Consider the following 26,702-nt stretch of genomic DNA (forward strand, 5'->3'; position numbering starts at 1 on the left):
CCTCCCTCCTTTTCCTTCTCTAATAAAATCTTGAAAGAAAGCAAGAAAGCAAGAAAGAGGGAGGCACAGGTTGGAGGCAGGTGAAAAGTCGGCGTAGGTTAAGTATAGGTCTGGGGTCCAACACCCTGGGCTCTGTCCTGCCACTTGGGTAAAGGCATATTCCTTTACCCAAGTTCAGATGCTTGGGTAGAGCATTGTTCAGATGCTTTGTTTTCTGATGCTTCTCAGGGACCAGTCTAGGAGTTTTAAACCCCAGGAAAAGCAGGATTGAAGAAAGCAGGTCAGAGCTAGATGTAGGAGGAAGAGTAGTTTAAAGAATGTGGAGGAGTGATGGGGAAGTAGAAGAGAAGACCAAAAAAAGGCACAAGGAGAGTCTTGCCAGAGAGAAAGAAAAGTGGCATGGAAGGTGGGGCAAAGATATTGATTGACAGAGGATTGAAAATGAAGGAGAGACAAATGACAGTGGGAACATTGAATTGGAGCAAGCGTGCAAGTGTGCGCGTGTGTTGATTTTGCATAGTAACCCTTGGCCCATGTAATTTCAGAACGAGTTGTAGCCCTTCCTAAACTCTGCCCTGTATCATGGGGAGCTAAATCCTGCATGCCCTCGTTATCCAAGCTCCTGCATTCACTGCTTTCTGGTTGGGTTCAGCCCATTTTCAGGTAAAGAGATTGGCAGGCAGGAGAATGCCAGCATATTCCTTCATACAACACTCCCCACTCTTCCCCCCAGCTCCTACTGTACAGGTCCTCTTTGCTTGCATGTTCTGGAAGGAAAACTTGACTCCTGAGCTTCAGTAGTGCTATCTCCTCCCTTTGTTCTTTCTCTGCATTTTGTCTATATATTAAGGTCTTAGGTGTGGAGGATTGAATTAACAACAGTTGTTGGTACATTTTCTTCATTGATCTATGCCTTATTTTATGTTTATGTTTAAAACTATTCTCTTTTATTTACATACCCATTTCTTGTTTGTCCCCTTTCAAGGGCAACCCTTGCAATGCCTTTAATGCTCATATTTTGTTGTGCTCCTGTAAACTATGAATTGTTTTGTGTGCATTTTAATTTTATATAAATGGCATCTTGTTATATCTTTTGTTCTTTTTCAAAAATCCTTTAAAAATATTTTTTATTTATTGATTTTAAAGAGAGAGGAAGGGGGGAGAGAGAGAGAGATGTGTTCTTCTACTCTTACTTATGCATTCATTGGTTGATTCTTGTTATGTGTCCTGACCTGGGATCGAACCCACATTAGCGCATCGGGTTGATACTCTGACCAACTGAACTACCCTGCCAGGGCTATATCTTTCTTTCTGATCTTCTTTCCTTTTCTTTTTTATCTTCACTAGAGGACATTTTCTCATTGCTTTCAGAGAGGGGAAAGGAGAGAGAGAAAAACACTCATGTGGTAGAGAAACATCAGTTGGCTGCCTTCCCCATAAGCCCCGACTTGGGATCAACCTGCAGTCTAGGTATGTGCCACAACCGGGAATCGAACTCACAGCCCTTCAGTTATGGGACGACACTGCAACCAAACGAGCCACACGGCCAGGACAAGATCTTATTTCGATAAGCACTGTTTTAAAAACTCATTCATCTTCTGGGATTAAATTTATTGTTGCATAGTACTCCACAGTATCAGTATCACACAGTATCTACAGTATCAGTCACACTACATTTTATAACCCTTTTGATGAGCACCCACGTCACCTTCAGCTCCCAACCACAACAAATAATGTGGCAATGAACATTTTCATACAAGGTTCACTATGAACTCCTATGAGAACTTCTTTGGGAGATATATCTTTGCCTCTGCCTATGTCTATGTCTTTATTTATATCTTTCTCCACAAGTGGAATTGCTGAGTCATAGGGTATACTTATATCTAATATGACTAACTGCTACCAGCTTGCTATTAAGAATGACTGTCCCAGTCTCCACTTCCATCAGCAATGTGGAAGTGTTCTGTTACCACCACACCCTCCCAGTCACTATCCACCCAGAGGCAGCACAGTTAGGAGTATGGACTCTGCCCTGGCTGATTTGCTCAGTTGGTTGGAGCGTTGTCCCGTGCACCAGAAGACTGCAGGTTCAATTCCCAGTCAGGGCACATACCTGAGTTGCAGGTTAGATCCCTGGTTGGGCATGTGCAGGAGGCAGCCAATCAATGTTCCTCTCCCACATCAGTGTTTCCCTCTCTCCTTCTTTCTATCTCTCCCGCCACCCCCCCATTCCTCTCTCTCTAAAATCACTGAACATATCCTCAAGTGAGAATTGAAAAAAGAGTATAGACTCTGGGCCCAAACTGCCTGAGTTTGAGCTGCTGCTCTGATGCTTACTAACTTTGTGCCCTTGGGAAAATTACCTAAGCTCTTTGTGCCTTATTTACCTCGTCTGTAAAATGAGAAGGGAGATAATAATAGTATCTACATCTTAGGGTTTTAATGAAGGTGAATAATGTAATACTTATATAGCACTTAGAATAGATTAAACTGAATGAGGCTTTAAAAACATTTTTTTCTTTTATTGATTCTAGTGAGAGGGGAAGGGAGGGAGAAAGAGAGGGAGAGAGACATCAATGTCAGACAAAAACATCAGTCAGGTTGCCTCTTGCACGTGCCTCAACTGGAGTCCAAACTCCCAACACAGGCATGTGCCCTGACCGGGAATCAAACTGGTGACCTTTCGGTATTCAGGATGATGCCCAACCAACCAAGTCACACTGGCCAGGGCTGAATGAGGTTATTTGTTTTTGTTTTTTAAAACAGTTTTATTGAGGCATAACTGATAAAAAATAAACTACACATATTTTAAGTGTACAATTTAAGTTTTTAAATTTTTTAATTAATTTTAAAAAGAGGGAAACATTGATTTGTTGTTCTGCTTATTTATGCATTTATTGGTTGGTTCTTGTATGTTTACTGACTGGGGATCGAACTCACAAAATTGGTGTATTAGGATGATGGTTTAACCAACTGAGCTACCCAGCCAGGGCTACAATATAAGTTTTGACATTTGTATACAACCATGAAACTGTCGGAATAATCAAGGTAATGAATATTCTCCATCGTTCTCCAAAGTTTTCTTGTACCTCTTTGTAATCCTTCCCTTTGGCCATTTCCCCAGCCCCTAGGTAACCGCTAATCTGCTTTGTTATTATAGACTGGTTTGAATTTTTTAGAATTTTATGTAAATGGATAGAATGTACCTTTTTGTCTGGCTTCTTTCACTTATGAATTATTTTGAGGTTCATCTGTGTTGTTCTGTGTATCAATAATTAATTCCTTTTTATTGCTGAGTATTATTGATTTGATTATCAATAATAGGTCTGATTATCCATTCACCTGTTGATGGACATTTGGGTTCTTTCCAACGTTAGGCTGTTACAAATAAAGCTGTTAGGAACATTCATGTGTAGGTTTCTTTGTATGGACATATGCTTTCATTTCTCTTGGAAAACACCTAGGAGTAGAATGGCTAGATTATGTGACAGGTGTATGTCACTTTTTATGAAACTGCCAAACTGTTTTCCAAAGTGGTTGTAGCATTTTACACTTCCATTAGCAGTGTATGAAAGTTCCAATTCCTTTACACCTTTACCAACATGTAAGATGGTCAGTCTTTTTTTTTTTTAATCTCAAAAACTAATTAAATTTATCGGGGTAACAGTTGGTAATGACATTATATAAATATCAGATGTACAACTTTATCATACAACCTCTGTGTACTCCATTGCGTGCTCACCGCAGAGGGTCTAGTCTCCTCTCTCACCGTGTATCTGACGCCTTTTACCCTCTTAGTCCTCCCTCCATTGTCCTTTCCCTCTGGTAACTACCGTTCTGCTGTCTGTATTTATTAATTTGTTTTTTCATTTGTTGCTTTTTGTTTTATAGTCCACATATGAGTGAAATCATATGGTTCTTGTCCTTTTCCATCTGATGTATTTCCCGTAGCATGATACTCTCAAGATCTACCTATGTTGTCACAAAAGTTAATATTTCCAGCTGGGCAGTCTTTTAAAATCTGTAGGAGACTATATCAGATTTTAATCAAATACATGAGAATTGGTTTGGATTTCTAATATTTGTCAGTTCAGTAAGTGAAAGATGGTATCTTCCTGAAGTTCTGTCTGATTAGTCATGGCGTGAAGCATTCCTTTAAAGACTTGTTAGAGCTTTGGTTTTCTCTTGTAAGTTCTCTCCTTATAGTCTCTGCCTGTTTTCTCTTGGAGTATTTTTCATGTTGATCACAACATTTAAAAAATTATATCAGTTCTTTGTCAGACTTAAACATTGCAAATATTTTCTCTCATTTTATCATCTGCCTATTAAATTTTCCTTGATGAATTTCATGAAGTAGAAATCCTATTTTTGGTATAATCAAAATGACAACTTTTTCCACTTATGGTTAATGATTTTGAAAGTTTGCATATATTCTTTTCCATCTTTGCACCACGAAGGTTTTAAAAAATATTTTCTTTCAATAACTTTATAGTTTTACTTGTCACATTTAGGTCTTTTTATGATTTTTTTAAATTTATTTTTGATATGTTCTATTGATTAGAGAGAGAGAGAGAAAGAAACATCGATTGGGTGCCTCCCCCACATGTGCCCCGACTGGGGATCAACCCCACAATCTAGGTAAGTGCCCTGATGGGGACTTGAACCTGCAACCCTTTGATATACGAGCAACACTCCAACCAACTGAGCTACCTAGCCAGGGCACATTTAGGTCTTTTTCATTTATATGGAGTACACCCTTGTTTTGGGTGTTAGGGATCCAATTAATTTTTCTCTTACTGAGACATTTATCATATATCAAAATCTGATCTGTAAAAGTATCTGTCTCTGAGCTCATATTGTTTCATTGGTGTATCTGTCTGTTCTTGTATTAACACTACACTGTTGTTTAATTGTATTTATTTATTGTTATTTTTTAGAGAGAGGGCAAGGGAGGGATACAGAGAGGGAGAGAAACATCGGTTGCCTCTCGCACACTCCCAGCCTGGGACCTGGCCCGCAACCCAGACGTGTGCCCTAACTGGGAGTTGAACTGGTCACAGAGTTGAACTGGTGACATTTTGGTTTGCAGGGTGGCACTGAATCCAGTGAGCCACAACAGCCAGGGCTACATGGTCATTACAGCTACAACTAATACTACAAGTTTCTGTTTTTCACAATGCTTGGTAGCAAGTTTAAATTTCTGGAAGGGCAAGCCTCCTCTTGTTACTTTTCCTTTTCAATGTCAACTTACTATTTGTGGTCTTTTATTGCTATGTACCAATTCTGGGGTAAACTTATGAAGATCTTTTTTAAAAAAGACTTATTTATTTTTTATTTTTATAGAAAGAAGGAGGAAGAAAGAGGAGGAAAACACTGATGTGAGAGAGAAACATTGATTGGTTGCCTCTCCTACGTGTCCAACCTATCTGAGATGAGCCTGCAACCTAGGCATGTGCACTGACTGGGAATTGAACCAGCAACTTTTTGCTTTGAGAAGCAATGCCCAACCAACTGAGCCAAACCAATTACGGTTCAAGATCTTTTATAAAATTGGTAACCTATCAAACTATAAATTTCTCTGGGGACAGCTGATCTCTTTGTAGTGACCTATTTATTTATTCAGGCCGTCTTCTATGTCATTTATCAGAAAAAAAAAAAAACTTTTTTCCCACTGAGGTCTTATGAATACTTGGTTAATTCCTAGTTTCTCTATGATTTTGTCACTGACACAAATTGAATGTTATTTTTAATTATATTTTATAATTTGTTATTACTGGTGTAGTAAAATACTAATTAATTTTTTTTGTAGGTTGATCTTGTGTACAGCTGCCTTACTGAACATCCTTACTGATTCTGTTCACTTTTCCAAATAGATGATTAGATCACCTGTATATCAGTTTTATGTTGTCCCCTTCAATCTTTGCGCTACTTATTTACTTCCTTGCAGTACTGATTACAACCTCCAGGACTTTGTCATACAAAATGGGTAACAGTGAACATCTTTGTCCTTTTCCCCAGCATAAAGAAGTTGAGTCTAAAATTTCTTCATTAAGTATAAGAATTTTCTTCCTGGGAGCATTTGAGAACTTGCTCCCAGTTTGACTGAAATAAACTCATAAAAATTAAAAAAAGAATTTCCTTTCTAATCTTTGTTTTTTAAAACTGATCATCACTAGGTAGTAAAACTTATCAAATGCTTTTTAAATCTTTGATTGAGGTAACCATATAATTTTCTTTTTTAGTCTTTAATGTGGTGATATACACCGATGGGTTTTCTAATATTGAGACACTTGTATCCCTGGGATAAACTGCCCTTGTTTGTAATGTATTACCTTCAAATATGCTTTTATATTTGGTTAAGTAATATTTTATTAAGGACTTTTGTGTCTATATTTACAGATGAAATAGGCCTTTAATACTTTTCTCACACTATCTTTAGCTGATTTTAGAGGCAAGATCACCCTAGCCTGATAAAATGAACTGGTTAATTTGTCATTACTTCTCCCCGACTGTATCTCAAAAATGTACTCCAGGTAGAACTGCAGGCGAGCACCTGGCCTAGACCCCAGTTCCCTAAGCAGGCAACATATCTCACTCCTTTTTTATAGATAAGGCAATTGAGGCCCAAGAATATATCTCTAAATGAGGTGGAATTAGCTCTGGCCAGGTAGCTCAGCTGGTTGGAGTATCATCCTGATACACCAAGGTTGTGGATTCCATCCTTGGTTGGGGCATATATGGGAATCAACCAGTGAATGTATGGGTAAGTGGAGTGGAACAGGTCAGTATTTCTCTCTCTCTCCCTTTCTCTCAAAAAAGAAACAACAACAAAAAAAGTAAGTATAAATTTAAAAAGATAAGTGAGGTAGAATTAGAACTTGGAATATTTTATCTTTCTTGGTGCTATCACTTCTTGGCTTAACTAGTAAAACAATATTCAGTGATTGGTATAATAATTAGTTTTTGAGTAATAATGCATAATATTAAAATAATATTGCAAGTTTACAAAGTTCACTTCTTTATCACTCTTTCAGAACACACTTTCCTACGGCAGCAAACAAGTTGGTTGGGTTTCCATACCTGGCTGCTTACCTCATCAAATCAGCCCTCATCCCCATCCTGTGGTGCATGTCCCCTAATCTGACCCAATCCCCTAACCAGACTTGGTCTTTCAAACTCTTCCTCTGTGACTTTTGGATTCGTCTATTATCATCCTTGTATTTCCGGCTTGTTCTCTGAATGTTCCTCTTCTAGACCTTACTGAAACCTCGCTGTCTTAGAGAACGCACTCCCCTGGCAGCCCTCTTAGCACAGGCTTATATCTTAGAGTCTGGAGCTGGGAATATTGTTCCCTGATGCTGCTTCTATCTACACCATTATTCTTTCTTCATCCTTCAAAATCCTCTGCTCCCTGGAAGTTCATGTCTGCAAGTGTATTTATTACTCATTACCTCTAATTGTTGGTAGGGCCTTCCAGCCTGGTCATTCACCTACATTCATTGATAACTTTAGCATCTGGCTCATCATCTTCCTCTTTACACATATGTTCCTATCATTATTGTTCTTGACTTCAAAATCCATGAGGGTACTCCATCTCACTGTAGCCCCTCAGTTCCCTGTCTCATCTCCAACTATTTTTCTCTTTAGCCCGTCCCTAGGCTTTGTCATCTCCAAAAACCTCTTTCAATTTACTGAACTTGAGCCTCCCACTTTTAATGATCACTTTCTAGCCTTTCAGCTCATTTACTCACATATTTACTCATATATTTCTTTCACTGTTAACCATTGACCCTATCAGGTTTTACCAACACTTTTTTACGCTTACTCTCTCCTTCTTATCCAATATATCCATGATCTAATACATGAAACACTCTCATGCAAATACCTTAAAATTCCTCCTTTCTCTTTTTTAGCAACCAACGTTGGTTAATTTGAATCATCAAACTACTTGCTCCCTGCACCCATATTTTTGTTGCCACACTGGGGTTCAGGGGAAGGTTCTATTGCCATCTAACCCGTGAAAGTTAAGGATGCTAAATATCCTGCAATGCCCAGGACCGTCACCCATATCAAGGAATTATCTAGCCCCAAATGTCGATAGTGTGAGGTTAAGCGGTTCTGCTTTAAATTAATACAAGTCTTAAAGGGGCAACTGACACGGGGTCTTAGAACTTGCGGCTTTCTCTGGCTCTAACATGGTTCTTTCTTGGCTGGCTCACTGTTTACACTTCCTAGAAAGGTCTTCCTGACCTCATCCTGGAGCAGATCCAAGCTCATCACATTAACCTGTTTTATTGCCTTCAAAACATGTACCATTTTGTTCATGTCTTTTTTTTTAAAAAAAGATTTATGTATTTATTTTTAGAGAGCGAAAGGGAGGGAGAGAAACATCAACATGTGAGATATACATCCATCGGTTGCCTCTTGCACAACCCGAATTGGGGAGCTGGCCCCAGGCCAGGCATGTGCCCTGACTGGGAATCCAATCAGCGACCTTTCGTTCGTAGGTCGGTACTCAATTCGCTAAGCCACACCAGCCAGGGCTTGTTTATGTCTTTATGGTCTGCTTCCTCTCTCTAGAATCTAAGTTACAGGAGCACAGTGTCTTCTTTACAGCTGTATCCTCAGTGTACAGGTGCCTGGTACATTATATAGGCACTCAGAAAATACTGATTGAACAAGTGGATGAAAATATTGTTAGTTTTCGATATTCATTTATTCATCAAATATTTATTGGTGATAAAACCTAGACACATTTCTGCCCTCTTGGAACTTAGTACAGTGGGAGACTGACATTGAATAAATAACCACACAAAGTAAATAGTTTTAGACTATGATAAGAGCTTTGAAAGTAAAGTGTAAGCAGCGGTGAGAGCGTTCAGCAGGTGATCTGACTCCGCCTGGGGCGGGAAGTCAGGCCAGGCTTCCCGGGAGAAGTCATACTTGAGCTGACAGTTGAAGAATTAGTTGGCTAGCTGGGTAGAGGAAGGCGAGTCGGGGTAAATGGAGAAGACCATCTAGGCATAGAAAATAGGCTGTGCACAGGCACCCTGGCAGGAAGTCTGTTTCAAGAACAGAGAGATGCCAGTGTGGCTGAAGCAGAGTATGGTAAGACATGGTATGGCATTTACCAAATGGAGTGGAGAAATAGGAGCAAATAAAAGAGTGCCATTGGAAGATATTAAGGATTTTCAACAGGGAGTGACAAGATCTAAGTTTGCTGTTGTTTTTTTTTAAAAAGTCATTTCCCGGGACTAGATTTTAGAAAGACAAGGGGAGAAGCGGGGTTGGTTTGGAGGCAGCTGCAGTGTCCAAGCAAGAGTTGATGGTGGCTTGGCCTGAGGTGGTGCAGTGAAGAGGTTAAATATACTTAAGTAAGTATATTCATATTTATAAGTATAAATATATTTAAGTAAGGAGAAACATGGAATTTCAGTGCTGGAAAGCACTTAAAAAATCATTAACCAATAATAGGAAAAAAATGAATAAAAGAGTTCATTAAAGTCTGCATTTTATAGGGGTGGGGAAGGGTTAATTAGCTTAGTTCTGAGGGGACCTTTAATGTGTTTATTGAATTCAAGAAGGAAAGACCTGCAGAGAAATGTTTGAGAGGAAGGAACAAAAATGGGAAATGCAAGAGAGTTGGCGGGCGGGTTGGGGGGGGGGAGGAGAGAAAAAAATAAAATGAGACAGAATAAGAAATGTGTGTGAGTCTGAGAGGTGGGACAAGGTGGGGGGAGAGGAAGATTGGGAGGAAACTGGGCAGGAAGGTGAAAAGAAAGACTAACTGGCAATGCTGGATTCTAAGGGGGCTGGAGATAGGGAGGGAACAAAGGTAGACTAAAGAGGGCAGTGAAAGAGGGAGCAGAAAGGCTGGAAGGGGGAGACGCTAAACGATGAGGGAGGAATGAGTGAATGGGGGGTGCTGGGGAGAGATGCCCAGAGGAAGGACAGGGTCATATTTTGGAGAGAGAAAAAAAAAACAAACAAACCCAAAAACAAACCCAAACAAACCGGAGGGTGAGGCGGGACTCTGAGAGGGGAATCAAGTCACCTTAGAGCCATGTGTTAGGGAGGACACAGGATGGGAGAACGAACCCGAATAGAAATAGACAGGTCCAAGCTCAGGATGAAAGAGAAATGTGTGTAGAGCCGGGGCGGGGGCGCGGGGGGTGGGGGTGGGGGCGGGAGGAAGGTAAGAAGACGGAGAAGAGGGAAAGGTGGACAAGTTTGGGAAGACTCCAAGGGAGGGAGGGAGGGGTGCGGCCAAGGCTGTTATGGAGCCCTTACCCTGCTCCCCATCCTCTGCTGGCTTCTGGTCTCAGTGGTTTCCTCCTTCTGTTACAAGGACCCTTGGCGTTGGAGGGGATAGTGACCACTGGGAGGTGGGGTGCTAAGGGCGCAGGTATTGTCATTTCAGGGCTTTGATTGGAGGGGGGCAAGAAGATGGGAGGTCTTGCCTGAAAGCTGAGTGTATGTTGGAGGGCAGGGTAGGAGGGCGACGGACAGGGGACCAGGAGGGTGCGCTGGGGCGGTGGCCCCGGGCGGAGACTCCAACTCGGCTACCTAAGTGAGAGTTCTGAGGAATTGGACCCATGGCCCCTGAAAGTGGGGTCGGCGAGGCTAGGAGACAGAAGAAAACGGAGTAGAGAAGGAGGTGGGGGTGGGGAGAAAGTAGGGCGGGCCAGAGAGCACCCAGGATAGAAGCAAAGAGTCCCTGCGGGCGGTGAGGGGAGAAAGGCGGAGCGAAGGCTGCCCAGGGGCGTCCCCGGCGCTCTGGCTCCACGGCGTCCCCGATACACCTGTTGGGGAGAAGGGAAGGGGTATCCTGGTGCCCGAGCGAAGTCCAGTCCAGAGGGGCTGACTTCCGAGAAGACTCCGCCTTCTCCCTACCTGCGGTCAAAGACGGGCAAGTGAAGGGGCGTGACCCTGGTGCTCAGGTTTCTTCCTCTACACCTGGGAGAGGAGGGTGGGGGCCAGGACTTCCGGCCCAGGTGAGTGTCCCTTCGGTGACGTCAGGTCACCCTTGGCCGCCCCTCCTGTTCCGCTCCCCCTCGCGCTCCCAGTGCCCGCGGGGGCGCGCCACCGACGCCCTACATATACTCAGGTGCGCCGCACCTGTCCGCCCGCCTCTGCCCGCTCACCGCTGCTTGCGGATTACCCTCGGGCCGACAGCCCAGGGTACTTTGGGGACCTCCAGCACCCAGGACCGCCCAGAAGGCCCGTCCACCTTTTGTTTGGGTAGCGTCGCCGAGAGTGCCGGAGGGAACGGCCGGGCCTTCGGGAATCGCCTTCGGAGGTCACCAGTCCTCCGGGCGTAGCCTGCTCCCTCTGCTGGGAGCCCCTCGCCCCGCCAGAGGGGCGATTTGTGTCTACTTCGGGTGATACGAACTTTGCAGTCACTCGACAGAAAACTTGGTTTTCTCTTTGGGCGACTTCTAACTCCACCGCAAGTTGTCTTGTGGGTTTGCCCCTCAAAGTTTGTTTGTTTTACTGCAGAAGCGCCGGCTCGGCGCCCCCAGTCTCTTCTGAGGGCGGAATGGCCAATTCGGGCTTGCAGCTGCTAGGCTTTTCCATGGCCCTGCTGGGCTGGGTGGGCCTGGTGGCGTGCACCGCCATTCCTCAGTGGCAGATGAGTTCGTACGCGGGGGACAACATCATCACGGCCCAGGCCATGTACAAGGGGCTGTGGATGGACTGCGTCACGCAGAGCACGGGACTGATGAGCTGCAAAATGTACGACTCGGTGCTGGCCCTGCCGGGTAAGGCCGCGAGACCGACGTGGCGGACGCGCCCAGGGCCGAGGTCACGGGGTGGGTTGCGGGGCAGAGCCAGGGCCCCGGGGCCCGAAGCCCTGGGTTGCCCGGGAGCCAGAGGGAGGAGAGAGCGGAAGCAGTCGGGACGGGACAGCGGGGACGGCCGGTGTTTCAGCCGGCTACACGTGGGCCCGCGCCCGGCCAGCTGCACCCTTCTTCCACCCGCAGCTCCTCAGGCGGTAGCCGGGTCCGAGGCCTGGGTCTCTTCTTCCCCACGGCCCTAGGCTGTCAGTGGCCTCGCCCACTCTCGCTCTTTGCTCTCAGACAAAGGGTGGCTTGGGCAGAGGCCGCGGGCCCGGAGGAGGAGGCGTGCGCTCTTGTCAGTTGTGGGCAGACGCCTGCGGTCTCTTAATCTTATCCGCCGATTAGACGAAGCCACAAACCCGGTGGCCTCCAGAGTGGGTCAGAACTGGGACGCGGGCCGTCGTCTGTGGCCCGTGCGGAGTCTCTGGCCGCCGCCTCCGCTGTCCCCTCTAACCCTTCCCCCTACCCGGGGCAGTTTCATCGAAACCCGGGCGCCCCGGGCGGGTCCGAGAGCAGCGACAGGGCGGGGCAGAGCTGGAAGTCCGCAGAGTCGGGATCCACCCCAAACCGGCCGGTACTTGGACACCGAGGGTATCGCAGGCTGGCTGCGGGCAACCCGAAGGCTGGAGCCGCCGCAGGGCCGCCTGCATTTCCAGCAATGCAAGTTCTTCCCTCCTCCCCGCAGCGGCCATTCAGGCCACTCGAGCCCTGATGGTGGTATCCCTGGTGCTGGGCGTCATAGCCATGTTAGTGGCCACAATGGGCATGAAATGTACACGCTGCGGGGGAGACGACAAAGTGAAGAAGGCCCGTATAGCCATGACCGGAGGCATCATTTTCATCGTAGCAGGTGATTCACGGGTCCAAAGGGACCTCAAGGGTTCTGAAGAGTGAAGGGGTGGGCAAGGTGCTGGTTTTGGGGCGCTCACGTTACCCAAACTCTCTTCCTTCTCCAGGTCTTGCCGCTTTGACAGCTTGCTCCTGGTATGGCCACATGATTATCACAGATTTTTATAATCCTTTGGTCCCCATGAATACTAAGTGAGTATGGGACTCCTGCCTCCTGAGGGAACGGGTCTGGGGTTGGGAGGCAGGCAGGGTTTCTGAGCCCAATCTCCTCTCTCCACAGGTACGAGTTCGGTCCCGCCATCTTCATTGGCTGGGCAGGGTCTGCTCTGACCCTCTTGGGAGGTGCACTGCTCTCTTGCTCTTGTCCTGGGAGTGAGAGCAAATCTGGGTATCGTGCTCCTCACTCCTACCCTAAGTCCAACTCTGCCAAGGAGTATGTGTGAGCTAGGAAACCCCCTTGCCCCAGCCTGGCAGCCGTGGGTGTGGTCCAACACTTGAAAGGACTTGGGACAGAGAGCTCAGCCTGTGGGCAGGATGTGCAGTGGATGCTGTAGGGTCACTCCAGTCTTGCACGCCATGTACAGTACCCTGGGGGCTGGGTTAAGGAGGCCAAAAGAGGGATGGGTGTGCTTTTTGTACAGTAATAAAAAATACATTTTGGAAAGTAGGCTTCTTTCTTCTCCCTTCAGGGCTTTTTTCTTCCTACTGAGATCCTTGCAGGAAGCCTGTTGCGATCCTATTCTTACTTTAGCTAAAAGAACACTGAGCACTAATTGTGTGCCAGGTCATCCATATTTCACCATTTCATTTTCATTCAGGCCCACTCAGGTGCTTGGTTTCCCAGCCTCCAGTCCCTTCCACTCCCAACTCTTGCTTAAATAGCTACCAAAGAGTTTATTTTTTAATTAAAAGCAACGAACTTTATTCGACTTCAGGGGCAGATTTCCTAGTCTCTCACCTTCCTCTCTACTCCCATCCCACCTTTTGTCCTGACTGGATACTGCTCTCTGGCTCATGAGTCATAGGGAAGGAGCTCCAGAGATATAGGAAACAAAGATGGAACAGGAACAGGGTAAGGCCACCTTGAACAATGGAAGGATGGTTAACCCAAGATCCCCCCTGCCCCCGCCAATTAGTCTAGTCAAATCTCATGGCCAGTCAAATATCTAGGTCATCATCTGGGTCCTCTTGGTCCAGGTCATCATAGGCATCTGGCTCATAGAAGATGTGGCTGGTAGCCTGGCCTAGACCACGGCACAGTAGAGCCTGCTGTCTGAGAGAGAAGAGAAGAATTGGTGCTGGTAAGGGTGGGTAACAGGTCCTGCCTGAATACCCTGTACCCAGTGACTGATACCCTCTTTATCCTCCATGTATTCTTGGTCCAAGTCCCATTCTCTGACCTCCTGGTTTAGTTGGTACTGAAGCACCATTTGGTACTGGAATAGATACACTCACACTGTTCTCCTAATAATAAAGTTCTTATTCTTAGCAGCTTGAGGGCAAGGATCCTGCCAGTCTTGTTTCATCCACCCACACACTGGGCACAGAACAACAGGCGTCTAAGCCCTTACTAACCTGCCTTTGGCCTCCCCATCCAGTTTCCTGTCCTAGCACTGTTGCCTGGAGGTGGGGACATTTCCCGAGGGTCTGGTCTGGCTCAGTCTACACCCAGATTGCTCTACGGACAACTGTGGGGCTGGGACCCAAGGCTGTAATGGAGAAAAAATAGACAAAAGCTCTTTGCCATTGTTGAGTTATGGGTAGGTAGAGAACCACTCCCCAGACTTGGCTCTGGAGACGGACTTCAACCCCTATAAAGTCTGATAGGTTACTCAATAACCTGTTGTTGCCCCACCTCTCAAGCCCAGATGGCTGGGTTCAACTCAGGGACCCAAGTACATAGGCGCCAATCTTACTTTTCAGAGCTGAACTGGAAGGGCAGGGTCAGGTTATCTTTGGCTTCCTTCTCTTTCTTGGACAGGTGAAGGTTAAAGGTCAAGTGAGTAGCAGGATCCATCTGTAGGTACAAAGGATGCTGCCACCCTGTCCCATCCCTGTAATCTGACCCCACCCCCAACCTCTGTAGTTTTTATTCTCTCTAGGCCCCAAACTCTATTCTCTTGTTCTGGCCCCAGTACTCTTAGATACCGGGGGCGTAAGAGGATCTGGGCGGGGCTGGGACTTTACGGGAGACAGCCCTTGGAGATCCAGGCTGAAGTCAGGCAGGATGGAGAACCAATGAGTCTGGTGGAAAGAAAAGAGAGTAGTAAAGTTTTTTCCTACCTTGGTGAAGAAATCAGAGAGATCTAATACCTCCAGCCCCAATCAGCTATGTAAATGGCTGCTTTCAGCTCTTGTTCTCCACTTTTTTTTAAATTTAATTTTATTTTTTCAAATACATTTGTCTCTGCCTACCCCCCACCACTTTCCCTTGCCCCCTCCCTCCATCCACTTCTTTCTTTTCTTTTTTTAGATTTCATTTCATTTATTGTTAGAGAAGGGAAGAGAGGGAGAGAAACATCACTGTGTGGTTGCCATCTCATGCGCCCCCTACTGGAGACCTGGCCTGCAACCGAGGCCTGTGCCCTACACCGGGAATTGAACTGGTGATCCTTTGGTTTGCAGGCCGGCGCTCAATCCACTGAACCATACCAGCCAGAGCTGTTCTCCACTTTTCACCCCTCCTTCAAACCTCTTCAATATGGACTTGTTCCTTCCCCCCCCAGTAACCAATCCCAGTCTTTTCTCCTTTTCCATTTCCTAGAAGGCAGTATCTTTCACCAGTTAAGCTCGCAGGATCTGAGTTTCCCAGGCTGCAAAACGGGGATAATAAAACTATCTCACAGGTTAGCTGTGAAGATTAAATGAGGGAAATAATGAAATGATGAAAGCACAAAGAAGTGCTCCATCACACCAGCTTTGTTACTGCTCTTCCCCTGTCATCCTAACCTCAAGCCCTCCCGTGCTTCTCACCTCATGTGTTGGGCGCTGTTGGGGCCTCCTATAGAGAATGTGAGCTGAGGCCTGGCCTGCTGTACCACTCAGGGTCACCTCAGTCTGAGCAAGGGTGCTCAATGTTCCCATGGGGCCTGGGCCGTGAAGCTCTTCATGTAGCAGGCCCAGCACACGCACGTGTTCTGCTGGGGAGCTGTCGCCTGGAAAGGGACAAGACATGCAGGTCAGAAAGGGCAGTAGGGAGCATTCGGGGTTGAGACCTGGGATCAAATACTGAAGAGGAAAAAAGGAGAGAGAGGCAAGCCCACATTCCATCACATCTCTGCCATACTCCTGACTGACTGTGCCCAGTGTAACGGCCTTGCTCTGAGCCTCTTTTGGCTCCCACCTTTCATGTCCTTTCTTATTCCAATGTAAATCTAAGGCCCCACTCTGACTACAAGCCATAGGCCTTCAGGATGAATGAACACTTTCATCATCTGGTCCCTGCTTCATCTCTTACATACTGAATAACATGCAGTTTTCAGAACTTGCCAAGATCCCAGTCAGTGCCTTTGATTCCCTCCCTTTTGGGGAGAGGGAGCATTTGGAGTGTCAGGCTCTGCACTAAACACTTGAACATTTCAATCCTTACAAAGGTCAGCGTTTGTAGGTCGAACCATATGAAATTGCTCATACCTGACAGGTGACCATATCTGAACTACAAAAATGGCAATTCCACACTTTTAGAGGAAACTAAGCACTGAGAGATCAAATACCTTAACACAAAGCTAGATAGCTAACTCCAAAGCCCATGCTTGTTAGTACCCACAGTATGCAAGGTGGAGCAAAGTAGGTTTATAGTTGCCCGTATGGAAAATATTACAATAAATAACAAGAATAAACACGTTTTGTGTACTCACAACAGTAAACCTACTTTCTGCCCCACCCTATACTGTTAGGCTAGTCCTAGTGTCATGGGCCTGGCCAAATTCGCAGGGCCGATCCCTTGCTCCAAGACAGTTTCTTCCTTCAGGTAGTCTGTGTGTGTTCCTTTATCATCACAGCTCTTATTAGACTATCTTGTAATTGCTTGTTTACTTTTCTATATCCTTGATAAAACTTAGAGCTCCTAGAGACAAGGACCTGACTGTAACTAGTCTTTACTTCCCCATTATCTACAACTGTATCTGATGCATTACCTGAATTTAATGCTTGTTGAATGAGTAAGTAAAATAGATGACCAGAAAAGAATTTGGAGCCCTAGCCAGATAGCTCGGTTGGAGTGTTGTCCTGTGTACCAAAAAGGTTGCAGGTTTGATTCCATGTCAGGGCCCATGCCTGTGTCGCAGGTTCAATCCCCAATGTGGGTGGGAGGCAACTGATAGATGTTTCCCAGGTCTCTCTCAAATTAATAGATGTATCCTCAGATGAGGACTTAAAACAAACCAGAAACAAAACTTGGAAATGAAAAAAGTGATTGATGGGTAGGTAGCATTACAGAGAAGTCGGTAGCATTACAGAGAAGTCAAGAACTATTATAAAGGTATGTTTTTTCTTAGAGTGGAAAAGGGTACATTACCTGGCAGGGGTAGATGTATTAGGGGAAGTAACGAAGGAGGAGTCTCACCAGGGCGGGAGTCCTGATGGCTCAGAGCATGCAGGACCTGGCAGAGTGCAGTGCAGGGAAGGTGAAGCAGCAGCCAGCTAAGTGAATCAAGAGCAATGGTGACAGAACCAGGACGTGTCTTCCTGCACATCGCTCTCAAGACTCCCAGGGGTCCCCCAGGAAGGGCTTCTCCAGTCTTTGACCAGTTGAGAGGGTCTCTGAAGAGGTCATGGTAAACCAGCCTGCAAATGGAAAAGAATACTGTCACCTACCCTCAATCTTGAAATTCATCCTCTGATCTCTGCAGCTCTGCTTTCTCAATTTTCACTAATATCTTAAATACCAGTGAAAAGTAGTAACTGAGAAGTAAAATATAGTCACTGAGTGCACAGACTTTGGTATTAGACAGCCCTGAGCTCCAAGCTTGAGTTTGCTAATTGCACAAGGTCACCTAATTGATACATTTCTCAATCTAAGACTCAGTTTCTTCATCTGTAAAACAGGGATACAAACCTCCTGACATTCAGCACAGTGCTTGAGACACACTAAACACTTGATAAATGTTAGCTATCATCACCGTCAAATATATCCTGAGTGGTGCCTAAAGCGTATCATACTCTGAATGGAAAAAGAGAAAGGAAAGAACACGAGAAAAGGCTCCAGCTTGTAGAAAACTTAGCAAAGATCAAGAATTAAGCTATGTGGTACTAACTACAAATAAAACAGCGATTCAGGAAAGGGAGACTGGCGTGGGCTAAAAATCCTGAGAAAGCTTCATGGTGGCAGAACTTGTTCCCGCACACCTCCTGTCTACCTTGTGCTTCCCTTGTGGATGTCATCTGAACATACAGCATCAGCTCTTCTCCCAATGGCTGGTACATAATTAGGGTTCAACAGATCTATATAAACTGTTATAATCCACGGAGCTACCCTGACCAGGCAGTAATCTTAACTAGGCAACATAGGTGGGTTCATGGACCTCCTGATCTGGATGCTTTCCTTTACTCTCACATCTGTAAGTCCTGGAAGTCTACTTGCTAAAGTCCTCTTACACTTGTCCTAAACTCCCCATCCCTACTGCCACTCCCTCAAGCCAGGCCTCTGTCACCTCCTATAATTACTCTAAGACTCATTAGGACAGGAATCTATCTGCCTCATTCATGGCTGTATCTCCAGTGCCTTGCACTGGTTCACAATCTGTGCTCAGTGTGTATCCCAGGGAACCTGGATTACTGCAACAGACTTCCCATCTGGTCTTCCTATCTCCAGGCCCCTGCCAACCCTTCTCAACACTGGTCGCTGGAGCTTTTTAACAGGAATGATGATGTTACTCCCCTCCCAAATTTTCAAAATGACCCCCCACTACCTTTACAATAACATCTAAACTCCTTTTCAGACTCTGTAAAACCTTTCACTAGTAGGTTTTTGTTTTGGTTATCTGACTTCAGTATGTTCTCCCACCTTCCATGAACAGGTATGCCTTCCCATACCTCCTTGATCCTGCATAAGCTGTTCCCTTTGCCTGTAGGACAAGTCCCTCAGTAACTTGCAGTTAAGTGATGATGCAAGTTTGGAATCCATGTCTGGATCAAGCATTACAAGATTCTGAGTAACACAAAAAGGCAGAACATGTTTTTCTTCTCCCTTACAGTTTCCAGTGTTAAACTGCACTGTTGGCCTTTATCCTCTATTTCTCTTTGACTATATAATCTCTGCTTTGGATTCTCCAGATACTCACCACTCCTCATTCCTCTTACTAATTCTTGCTTCCTGAGACGCCCATATCCATTTATTCAACGAATAAGTAGCTGCTACTACATACCAAGTTCTTCGCTTGTTGCTGTAAGGGAAATTCCTTAGCAATAGAGATCGCACATAAAACTAATTCTTCCAATTTGTACTTACTGGCTGTTGATACTGGAGTCAAATCCTTCGCGAAACTCTTCCTCGCTCACTTCACAGCCAAGGATGTGGACCTGCTCTCCACTGGGGCACATGAGGCAGAGTGTCAGAGTGGGGCCCAGGCTTCCGAACCGCGAAGGACCAGAAGACGCTGCGGGATACTCACCACAGCGCAGACTTCTTGATTAGCGCCTTCAAGAGACTGCGGCCCTCCCACTCCACAGAGTCTGGGGAGAGTGAGGTACGGATAAACAGCGTGAGAACAGAGGTTTCCGCCTTCACGAACCCGTCGCAACCGCGCCACTACCCTGTGACCCATGGTCCTTCCTCTTCACTTCTGTCCTTTAAGCCCGGCTCCAAAGCCCTCGGGCCTGTGACCCTCACCCCGAAGCAGCACCAAGCCGCCAACAGCCAAAAGTGATTCCAACATCTCCAACTGGCGCACCGTCTTTCCTCCGACGCCCTTTGATGGCGTCACGGCCTGCTGCCCCGCCCCTCAAGGGGAAAGGGGCGGTGCATCCATGATTCCTCCTACCGCTAAAACCTGGCATACTCTGGAATGGGAGGTGATTAAATTCAGTATTCCCAGGGCGGCTCACGCGGAGCGGCCCCTCCCATGCTCTGGAGCGCAGGCGTACGGACGTACGGACGACGCCCCTCTCCACATTTTCACGGGGACTACGGCGGGAAGAGCGGTTGGGGCAGTTGTTAATGGGAGACGGCCGCACGAGCCCGTCAGATCGCCAGAACTCGGGGTCAACTGCCATCACTCCGCCCCACTCACCCCATTAGAGGCGGGACCTGCAATCGCTCCAGGTCCCGCCCCACCGCCACCTTCCGCGCGTGCGCGGTACTGCGGCCTTGTTCGGCGAAACACTCTCCTTTCCTTATCCCCACCCCCATAGACCGAGTCCGGAACCTTAGTCCCGGTGAAGCGAATACACGTCACCACCGGAAGTAATATCAGAGGGGAAGAGGAGGGGGGAAGAAAGGAGGAGGGAGCCCTTTGGGTGATAAAATGGCGCCTGTCAGAGTGGGAAATCCAGCTGCAGAAACTGCAGCCCCACTTCCCAGCGGCTAAGGCATCCCCGATCTCGGGGAGGGGGAGGCCGCTCCGGTTCAGCCATCCGCTCCTCTCGGCTCCCCCTCCCCCTCCTTCCCCGCTCCTTCGCTCAGCCAGCCCGTTCGCTGCAGCCACCGCGGCCCTTCTCGCGCCGCGGCCCCCGCCCGCCCCTTTTCCGCGGGCAGCCCCCTAGCGCGCCTGCGCAGCGGGCCACCCTCCGCTTCCTCCTTCCCCTCCCCCTTCTTTCTCCCTAGCCCCCTCCCCCCATTACCCCCTCCCCCAACTCTCCATCCCCTTCCCTCTGGTCTCGGAGGACCCCGTCCTATCCCGATCTATCTCGGCCCGCAATCTCCGCGAAGCCGTCGGTGCCACTCCCTGCCCATGTGGGCCCCTGCGGGCTGCCCACGCTTGTCCCCCAGCTCCTGGTTCCGCTGGGCTTTCCCTTCGCCGGGGGTGGCTTTCTGAGCCGCCCGCTCCGTGCCCCTCTCTGCAGCCTCTCTTGCCATTCGGGGCCCCCGTTCCCCCTCCCGGCGGCGGGGGGCTGCCCCCGGGGGGCTGGCGGAGCTGGGCCGCGGGGGCCCCGGGGCCGGCGGTGCCGGGGTCATCGGGATGATGCGGACGCAGTGTCTGCTGGGGCTGCGCACGTTCGTGGCCTTCGCCGCCAAGCTGTGGAGCTTCTTCATCTACCTTTTGCGGAGGCAGATCCGCACGGTGAGCCTGGGTGGGCGCTGCTTGTGGTGGGGACCTCTGTCAGCGGTGCTTACGGGTTTTCGGATAGTGTCGGGCCTGTTTGGCCCTGGTGGCGGCTTCTCTCCTTAGACAATTAGGGCACCTTTAGCAGGACATTGGGTGGGATGGGGAGGAGGGAGACCCTTGTAGTAGAACTGAGATCGGGAACTTAGGGACAGGGTTTGGCAACTCTTGGGGGCTAGGGTGGTGGGTGGGGCGCCCTTAAGAAAGCTAGAGTTGCTGCAAAAGAAACCGAGAGGCAGGGAACACCTGTTTGATGGCAGCAGATCTGTTGATGTGGGCTTGTGAGAGACCCTCCTGTTGTTAGGAAACTCCGTGTGCGTTTGGTCTTAAAACAAGGGAGAGACAGGCTTCTGTGTCAAGAGTGGAGGTGGGTGGGAGGGCATATGTGACAAACAAGAATGGGAACTTGGGAAGAGCCCTGGGTGTGAAGGAGAAATCCCTGAGGTTTGCACTAAGGGAACACCTCCAAAAAGGCCCAGAAAACTTACTTCATAGTGTGAGTGTCTGGATTTATTGAGCTCCTGGGACTAAGATGCTTTATGTTGGGCTTCTTTAGTTGTGGAAGTTGAGCACATTAAAGTTTGGGGGTTCCTGTCGGAAGACCGTGTTTGTCAGTTGCAGGTCTGAATCCCAGGGCAAGGCATCCTTGTTTCTTCCGGAGACCCCTAAGATTGGGAGGGATACTGTGGGCAGTGGAAAACTGTGTGCACCTATACAAGTATCTCTGGGTTGCCTCCCCTGTAGCTTTTTTCCAAAGTTAAAGCTCCTTAGGCTAACATCATGTAATGAATGGGTTCTTGTGTTCTCATCACAACTGAGGAGAATTAAGTGAGCTGGTGTTCTCTGGTCTGTACTCTTTGGCATTCCGCAGTAAAACCTGAAAGAATAAAACCAGGTAGCGGCTGTCTAGGTCAAGGAATTTCCAGAAAATCCTGGGTGGTCCTAGTGATGGACTTAGTGATTTGGGGGATGGGCCTGGCCTTGCATTTAGAGTCTCTTTTACCATTCTACTCCTTCCACTTCCTGAGTTAGAGTGAGGATTGTTCTGGGTGGTCATGGTTGTAGGCAGGGCTATTTCCCTGAGGCAAGAGTTAGGAGCCAAGAAGAATTTGGGGTCAGAGATGCGGAGATGGGTGTGGAGCTAGCACCTGGGGTTTTCTTCACATGTTACCTGTCATCCCTCTTTGCCTGGACTTGCTCTGAGCATCCTACCATCTACTTCTAACACATCAGTTTTTGGAGTAGTGCTTCAGGCCATCCAGAGGCTAGTTGCTTTCCTTTGAGTGGCACTGACCCCACAGTCTTTTGTCTTGTCTTCTCTTCCAATCTGGTCTCTTCCCCCACCCCCTTTCTGGCAGATGCTGGGAGCAGTCCCTACATGCCCAGCATGTGCAACCCGAGATAGCAGGGCAGGATACCCGAGCTATTGCGGCCCTCATCAGGGCCCAGGGAGAAAAGAAGGGCAGATGCCTTGGGATGAGGGGTGAGGGCCCTTGAGTTTACAAGAGGAAATCTAGTTCTCATCAGGCTCAGGGCCTAAGAGTGAACTGTAGAGCATTTGTCTGTTTGTGCCTTAGAAGAAAAAAGAAGAGGAGGGAATTGCCAGGCTTTGCATGGGGGAGATACGAGTGTTAGAAACAGGAGTCTCTGGAGAAGGCTTGGAGAAACTGGAAGGCTGAGGTGGTGATGTCCTTGTCCCATCTTCACCTCTCACTCACAGCCCTTACTGCACTCTGGCCTTCTCCACACCCTATTAGTCAGCCTGGCGGGTGGGGCTTTCCAGTGTCCTCTGCCTTGCCCTGGGTACTAGGAAAAGGAGGCTGTTCAAAGGGCTGAGTTTCTTTGCAACTTGTGACTTGGCTCGTAGAGACAGAAATGGACAGGTGGCTGGTTAAAATAGGCCTGGTGGCCCCTAGCCAGAGGAACTTAGCTGACCTGACAACCTCTGGATTCCCTCACCCTCTATTCTGCCCAGTGATCCAAGGACCTCCCTTGACTCCTACTCTGTCCACTAAGGAATCTAAGGCCATGGGAGTTGTCACAAAGAATCTTTGGGTTGGAGGTGGGGAGAGCTGTGCATTTCTTTGTTCAGTGTAGCAAGATAATATCTTGGTTAGGAGGGTAGGTTCTTGCAGCAAACTGCAGAGTGCAATCCTGCCTCCAGCACTCCGTTGATTCTAATATTAACTGACCGCCCCTGCTACAGTGTTCTAGGAATACAGCTACGATGGAGACAAAATCCATGCTCTCATAGAGTTTTCATTCTAATTGGGACAATTAATTAAATAAGGTAATTACTAGGTGTGTGGCCTTAGGCAAGGTATTTATCCTATCCAAGTTTCAGTTTCTTTATTCTTAAAAGAGACATTATTCTTACTGTTATTTGGGTGGTTTTGAGAAATAAATGAAATAATCCTAAATCATTTACATGGTACCCAACATTTGGTAAATGTTCAACATGTGCTACCTGTTGTTACTGGGGAAGATATCCTTGTCAAGGGTTCTAATCCTCTCTTTTGTTCTCAGGTGATTCAGTACCAAACTGTTCGATATGATATCCTTCCGTTATCTCCTGTGTCCCGGAATCGGCTAGGTGAGTATGCTGGCTGGGGAGATCCCTTAAGGTGAAGTAGGGTTCGAGGTCTGGGCTGGAGGCTGGTTGGTGTTACTCCTTCCTGTTGTGGTTCAGGCCAGGTGAAGAGGAAGATCCTGGTGCTGGATCTGGATGAGACACTTATTCACTCCCATCATGATGGGGTTCTGAGGCCCACAGTACGACCTGGAACACCTCCTGACTTCATCCTCAAGGTGTGTAGGGGTGGAATTGTCATGTCTGTTATTCTCCTTGGAACTTTACTAATTCTAGAACGTGTTATCCCCGTCCCCCTTCCCTGGCACCAGTTTCAGCCTGAAGAAGGGAAGCAGGCAGTGGGAAGGTGGGGGGTGTCCTTCAGGTGCTATGGTGCTGAGGACTTCCCCCAGCCCTTCCTTATTCCTCTACAGGTGGTAATAGACAAACATCCTGTCCGGTTTTTTGTACATAAGAGGCCCCATGTGGATTTCTTCTTAGAAGTGGTGAGTTTGCAGAAGCCAAAGGAAGCTCTGTGATGAAGGAATAGTTTTAGGGTTCTGGGAATTTAGAGGATTGGAGGAAGTGAGGAGTGAGGAGAAATGGGTAAGGGCAATTTTGGAGAAGGGAGGTTGTGGAATGGTTGGAGAATGGTTTTCAGTAGTTTGGGTTCATTTGTTTTGCTGGTGTAATGATTCTTTCACAGGCTTCCTGCTCTTTTGTTCTTGCATCTCTGAATCTTAAGGGTGGATGGTGCCTAAGACTCTTGAATTTGGGGACGCTCAGAATTTTGTGTCCTCAGAGACATTCGATATTGCTGGACATCCTGAATGACAGGGCTAGAGTTCTAGTGAAACAGAACTATATGTCTAAATAAGTCCTGACTGGTGTGGCTCAGTGGGTTGGGTGTCACACCACAAAATGAAAGGTCACTGGTTGGATCCCTGGTCAGGGCACATGCCTGGTTGCGGGCATGTTTCTCGCACTTTGAGGTTTTTCCTCTCTTTTTCCCTCCCTTCTCCTCTCTCTAAAAAATAAATAAAATCTTTAAAAACAAGAAAATAAATGAATGATCACCTCTTCTGATACTTCCTTCTTCCCCTGTCCACTTCAGGTGAGCCAGTGGTATGAGCTGGTAGTGTTCACAGCAAGCATGGAGATTTACGGCTCTGCTGTGGCAGATAAACTGGACAATAGCAGAAGCATTCTCAAGAGGAGATACTACAGACAGGTAAGGGGCTAGAAGCCAGGTCTAGAGTGAAGCTCTGGAGGCAGGCCACCAGGTAGGGATTTGAGTTTGAAGCAATTGTCCTGGAATGGGACCTTCTGGGGACATGAGGGCGGCATACTGCACGATCCCCTTTGTTGGAGTTTGACTGCCCGTGGCATTGCTAGGATTGGGGGAGCAACCACAGAGGGTGAGTCTCCTTTTGATACCCAGCTCACCCTGCCTTCCAGCACTGCACTTTGGAATTGGGCAGCTACATCAAGGACCTCTCTGTGGTCCACAGTGACCTCTCCAGCATTGTGATCCTGGATAACTCCCCAGGGGCTTACAGGAGCCATCCAGGTATGGGGGGATGCGGTGAGTCTGGCAGGGCCAGGAAGTGGTTCTGAGAAGGTATTTTGAATGTATGGAGCTGGGATGCCTTGCTTTACTGTAGGCCCAGATGGTGGTGTTTCTCTTTTAAAGGAGTTGTTTCCCCCTACCCCACATCACATGACCATTTCATAAATCAGGATTTGCTTCAGGTGAAACACAATGGCAATTATTTGACTAGAAGCCTCATACTAATATGAGAAATGGTGATTGAAAGTTAATTTTAATTTGGAGTATAAGTCAGGAGGGTTTTTACTTAGATTTTGATTTAGGTGGGTGGGTGGTGGTGAGATATATACAGGGGTGGGCAAAAGTAGGTTTACAATTCATTTGGAAAAAGACATGCAGGTTATGATTATTGCAATGGCTTTATTAACTCAAAAGAATGCCACTCATAACTGTAGACCTACTTTTGCCCACCCTTGTATTTTAAAGTAATGATCCCTACTCCCAAGTAAAAGAAACACCCTCCTTCCTGAGTCCTTTGTTTCTTCTCACCTGTGTTTTTTCACTCAATCTAGACAATGCCATCCCCATAAAGTCCTGGTTCAGTGACCCCAGCGACACCGCCCTTCTTAACCTGCTTCCAATGCTGGATGCCCTCAGGTAAGGGAAGCTAGACACTTAGATTTCTTGGGAAGGGAGGTGGTGGGTTGGAATCCTAAGGCAGAATAAAAGTTTGTCCTGTTTTACTTATCTCTTTTCCCTTAAGCATTTAGCATTTGAACCCAGGTCTTATACTAAAACTGATCACTTTTAGCCTTTGGGTTTTGGGTAAATTAAACGCCAGTCTCATTCTGTGAAAATGGTGACTGCCCCACATCTCCAGTGAGGCTGCCTCACACTAGTGTGGGGGGTATCAACTGTAAGGACTCTACCAATGCAAGTTATTGTCATCCCAGGTTCACCGCTGATGTTCGCTCTGTGCTGAGTCGAAACCTTCACCAACATAGGCTCTGGTGACAGCTGCTCCCCCTCCACCTGAATTGGGGTGGGGGGGAAAGGGAGGGTGAGCCCTCAGGATGCCTGTCTGATGCCCTGTCCGTTGGTGAGGACTGCCTGGGCAGGGTCTGCCCCTCCCTCCCCTCTGCCCTGGGAGCCCTGCACTCCATGTGGAGTCTGGATGGACACATGGGCCAGATTGTGAACCAGCCTCTCTCTAACTTCGTGTTCGCACTCCCTGGAAACCCCAGACTGGGACATAAACGGAGGACTAGGAGGGCCGAAACTATCTGTGGTGGAGAGAGGACTGGCCAGAGTGAGAGACAGACTTTTGATAATCCGGGAGGCTCAGAGAGAAGCCAAGTCAGCTTTGTTGTGATTTGATTTTTTAAAAAACTCTTGTACAAAACTGATCTAATTCTTCACTCCAAGGGCTGGGTTGTGGGTGGGAAGCTGGGATTTGGGCCACTGGATTTCACCCAAACTTGTACCCCCCTTACTTTTCGCTATACTTTCCTTTCCTAGATTCCCTCAGACCTGTAACCAGCTTACTGTTTTTTTCCCCCTCTTTTAAACCATGCATTATAACTTTGAAACCAAAGCTGCCCCAGGTCCTTCTCTGGGGTTTTGGGAAATTAAGG

At 47.2% G+C, this 26,702-nt stretch overlaps 3 protein-coding genes across 4 annotated transcripts; 2 read left to right on the plus strand and 1 right to left on the minus strand.

Moving 5' to 3' along the window:
- The first annotated feature begins 11,108 nt into the window (after nt 1-11,108).
- CLDN7 (claudin 7) lies at nt 11,109-13,390 on the plus strand. Its single transcript, XM_054575782.1, has 4 exons — nt 11,109-11,762; nt 12,526-12,690; nt 12,797-12,881; nt 12,970-13,390. Exons 1-4 carry the CDS (start codon nt 11,540-11,542, stop codon nt 13,130-13,132), a joined length of 636 nt encoding a protein of 211 aa, XP_054431757.1. The 5' UTR covers nt 11,109-11,539; the 3' UTR covers nt 13,133-13,390.
- Nucleotides 13,391-13,582: 192 nt separating this feature from the next.
- ELP5 (elongator acetyltransferase complex subunit 5) lies at nt 13,583-19,868 on the minus strand. 2 transcript variants are annotated; one of them, XM_054575773.1, is made up of 8 exons: nt 19,580-19,868; nt 19,301-19,361; nt 19,138-19,218; nt 17,206-17,474; nt 15,663-15,844; nt 14,838-14,933; nt 14,606-14,706; nt 13,583-13,962 (listed from the first exon to the last, which is right to left on the minus strand). In XM_054575773.1, exons 1-8 carry the CDS (start codon nt 19,683-19,685, stop codon nt 13,848-13,850), a joined length of 1,011 nt encoding a protein of 336 aa, XP_054431748.1. In that variant the 5' UTR covers nt 19,686-19,868; the 3' UTR covers nt 13,583-13,847. The 2 variants fall into 2 exon arrangements, with proteins under 2 accessions (XP_054431748.1, XP_054431749.1); XM_054575774.1 differs by having other exon boundaries at nt 19,519-19,868.
- Nucleotides 19,869-20,465: 597 nt separating this feature from the next.
- On the plus strand, nt 20,466-26,662 carry CTDNEP1 (CTD nuclear envelope phosphatase 1). Its single transcript, XM_054575780.1, has 8 exons — nt 20,466-20,908; nt 23,477-23,543; nt 23,640-23,758; nt 23,954-24,025; nt 24,634-24,750; nt 24,978-25,089; nt 25,641-25,725; nt 26,022-26,662. Exons 1-8 carry the CDS (start codon nt 20,807-20,809, stop codon nt 26,080-26,082), a joined length of 735 nt encoding a protein of 244 aa, XP_054431755.1. The 5' UTR covers nt 20,466-20,806; the 3' UTR covers nt 26,083-26,662.
- Nucleotides 26,663-26,702: the final 40 nt, after the last annotated feature.

This window comes from Pteronotus mesoamericanus, unplaced genomic scaffold, assembly GCF_021234165.1.
Source record: "Pteronotus mesoamericanus isolate MK-2021 breed Mesoamerican mustached bat unplaced genomic scaffold, CSHL_Meso_final contig_317, whole genome shotgun sequence".
NCBI classification, from domain to species: Eukaryota; Metazoa; Chordata; class Mammalia; order Chiroptera; family Mormoopidae; genus Pteronotus; species Pteronotus mesoamericanus.

Bases quoted from the DNA above. Each gene is read 5' to 3' on its own strand.
- CLDN7 (XM_054575782.1), top strand. From the start codon at position 11,540: ATGGCCAATTCGGGCTTGCAGCTGCTAGGCTTTTCCATGGCCCTGCTG. The intron at 11,763-12,525 runs GTAAGGCCGCGA...TCCTCCCCGCAG, and splicing joins CTCGGTGCTGGCCCTGCCGG to CGGCCATTCAGGCCACTCGA. The intron at 12,691-12,796 runs GTGATTCACGGG...TTCCTTCTCCAG, and splicing joins CATCATTTTCATCGTAGCAG to GTCTTGCCGCTTTGACAGCT.
- ELP5 (XM_054575773.1), bottom strand. From the start codon at position 19,685: ATGCCAGGTTTTAGCGGTAGGAGGAATCATGGATGCACCGCCCCTTTC. The intron at 19,362-19,579 runs GTGCGCCAGTTG...CACTCTCCCCAG, and splicing joins AGGGCGTCGGAGGAAAGACG to ACTCTGTGGAGTGGGAGGGC. The intron at 14,707-14,837 runs GTATCTAAGAGT...TTGTACCTACAG, and splicing joins CAGATCCTCTTACGCCCCCG to ATGGATCCTGCTACTCACTT.
- CTDNEP1 (XM_054575780.1), top strand. From the start codon at position 20,807: ATGATGCGGACGCAGTGTCTGCTGGGGCTGCGCACGTTCGTGGCCTTC. The intron at 20,909-23,476 runs GTGAGCCTGGGT...TTTTGTTCTCAG, and splicing joins TGCGGAGGCAGATCCGCACG to GTGATTCAGTACCAAACTGT. The intron at 24,026-24,633 runs GTGAGTTTGCAG...TGTCCACTTCAG, and splicing joins TGGATTTCTTCTTAGAAGTG to GTGAGCCAGTGGTATGAGCT.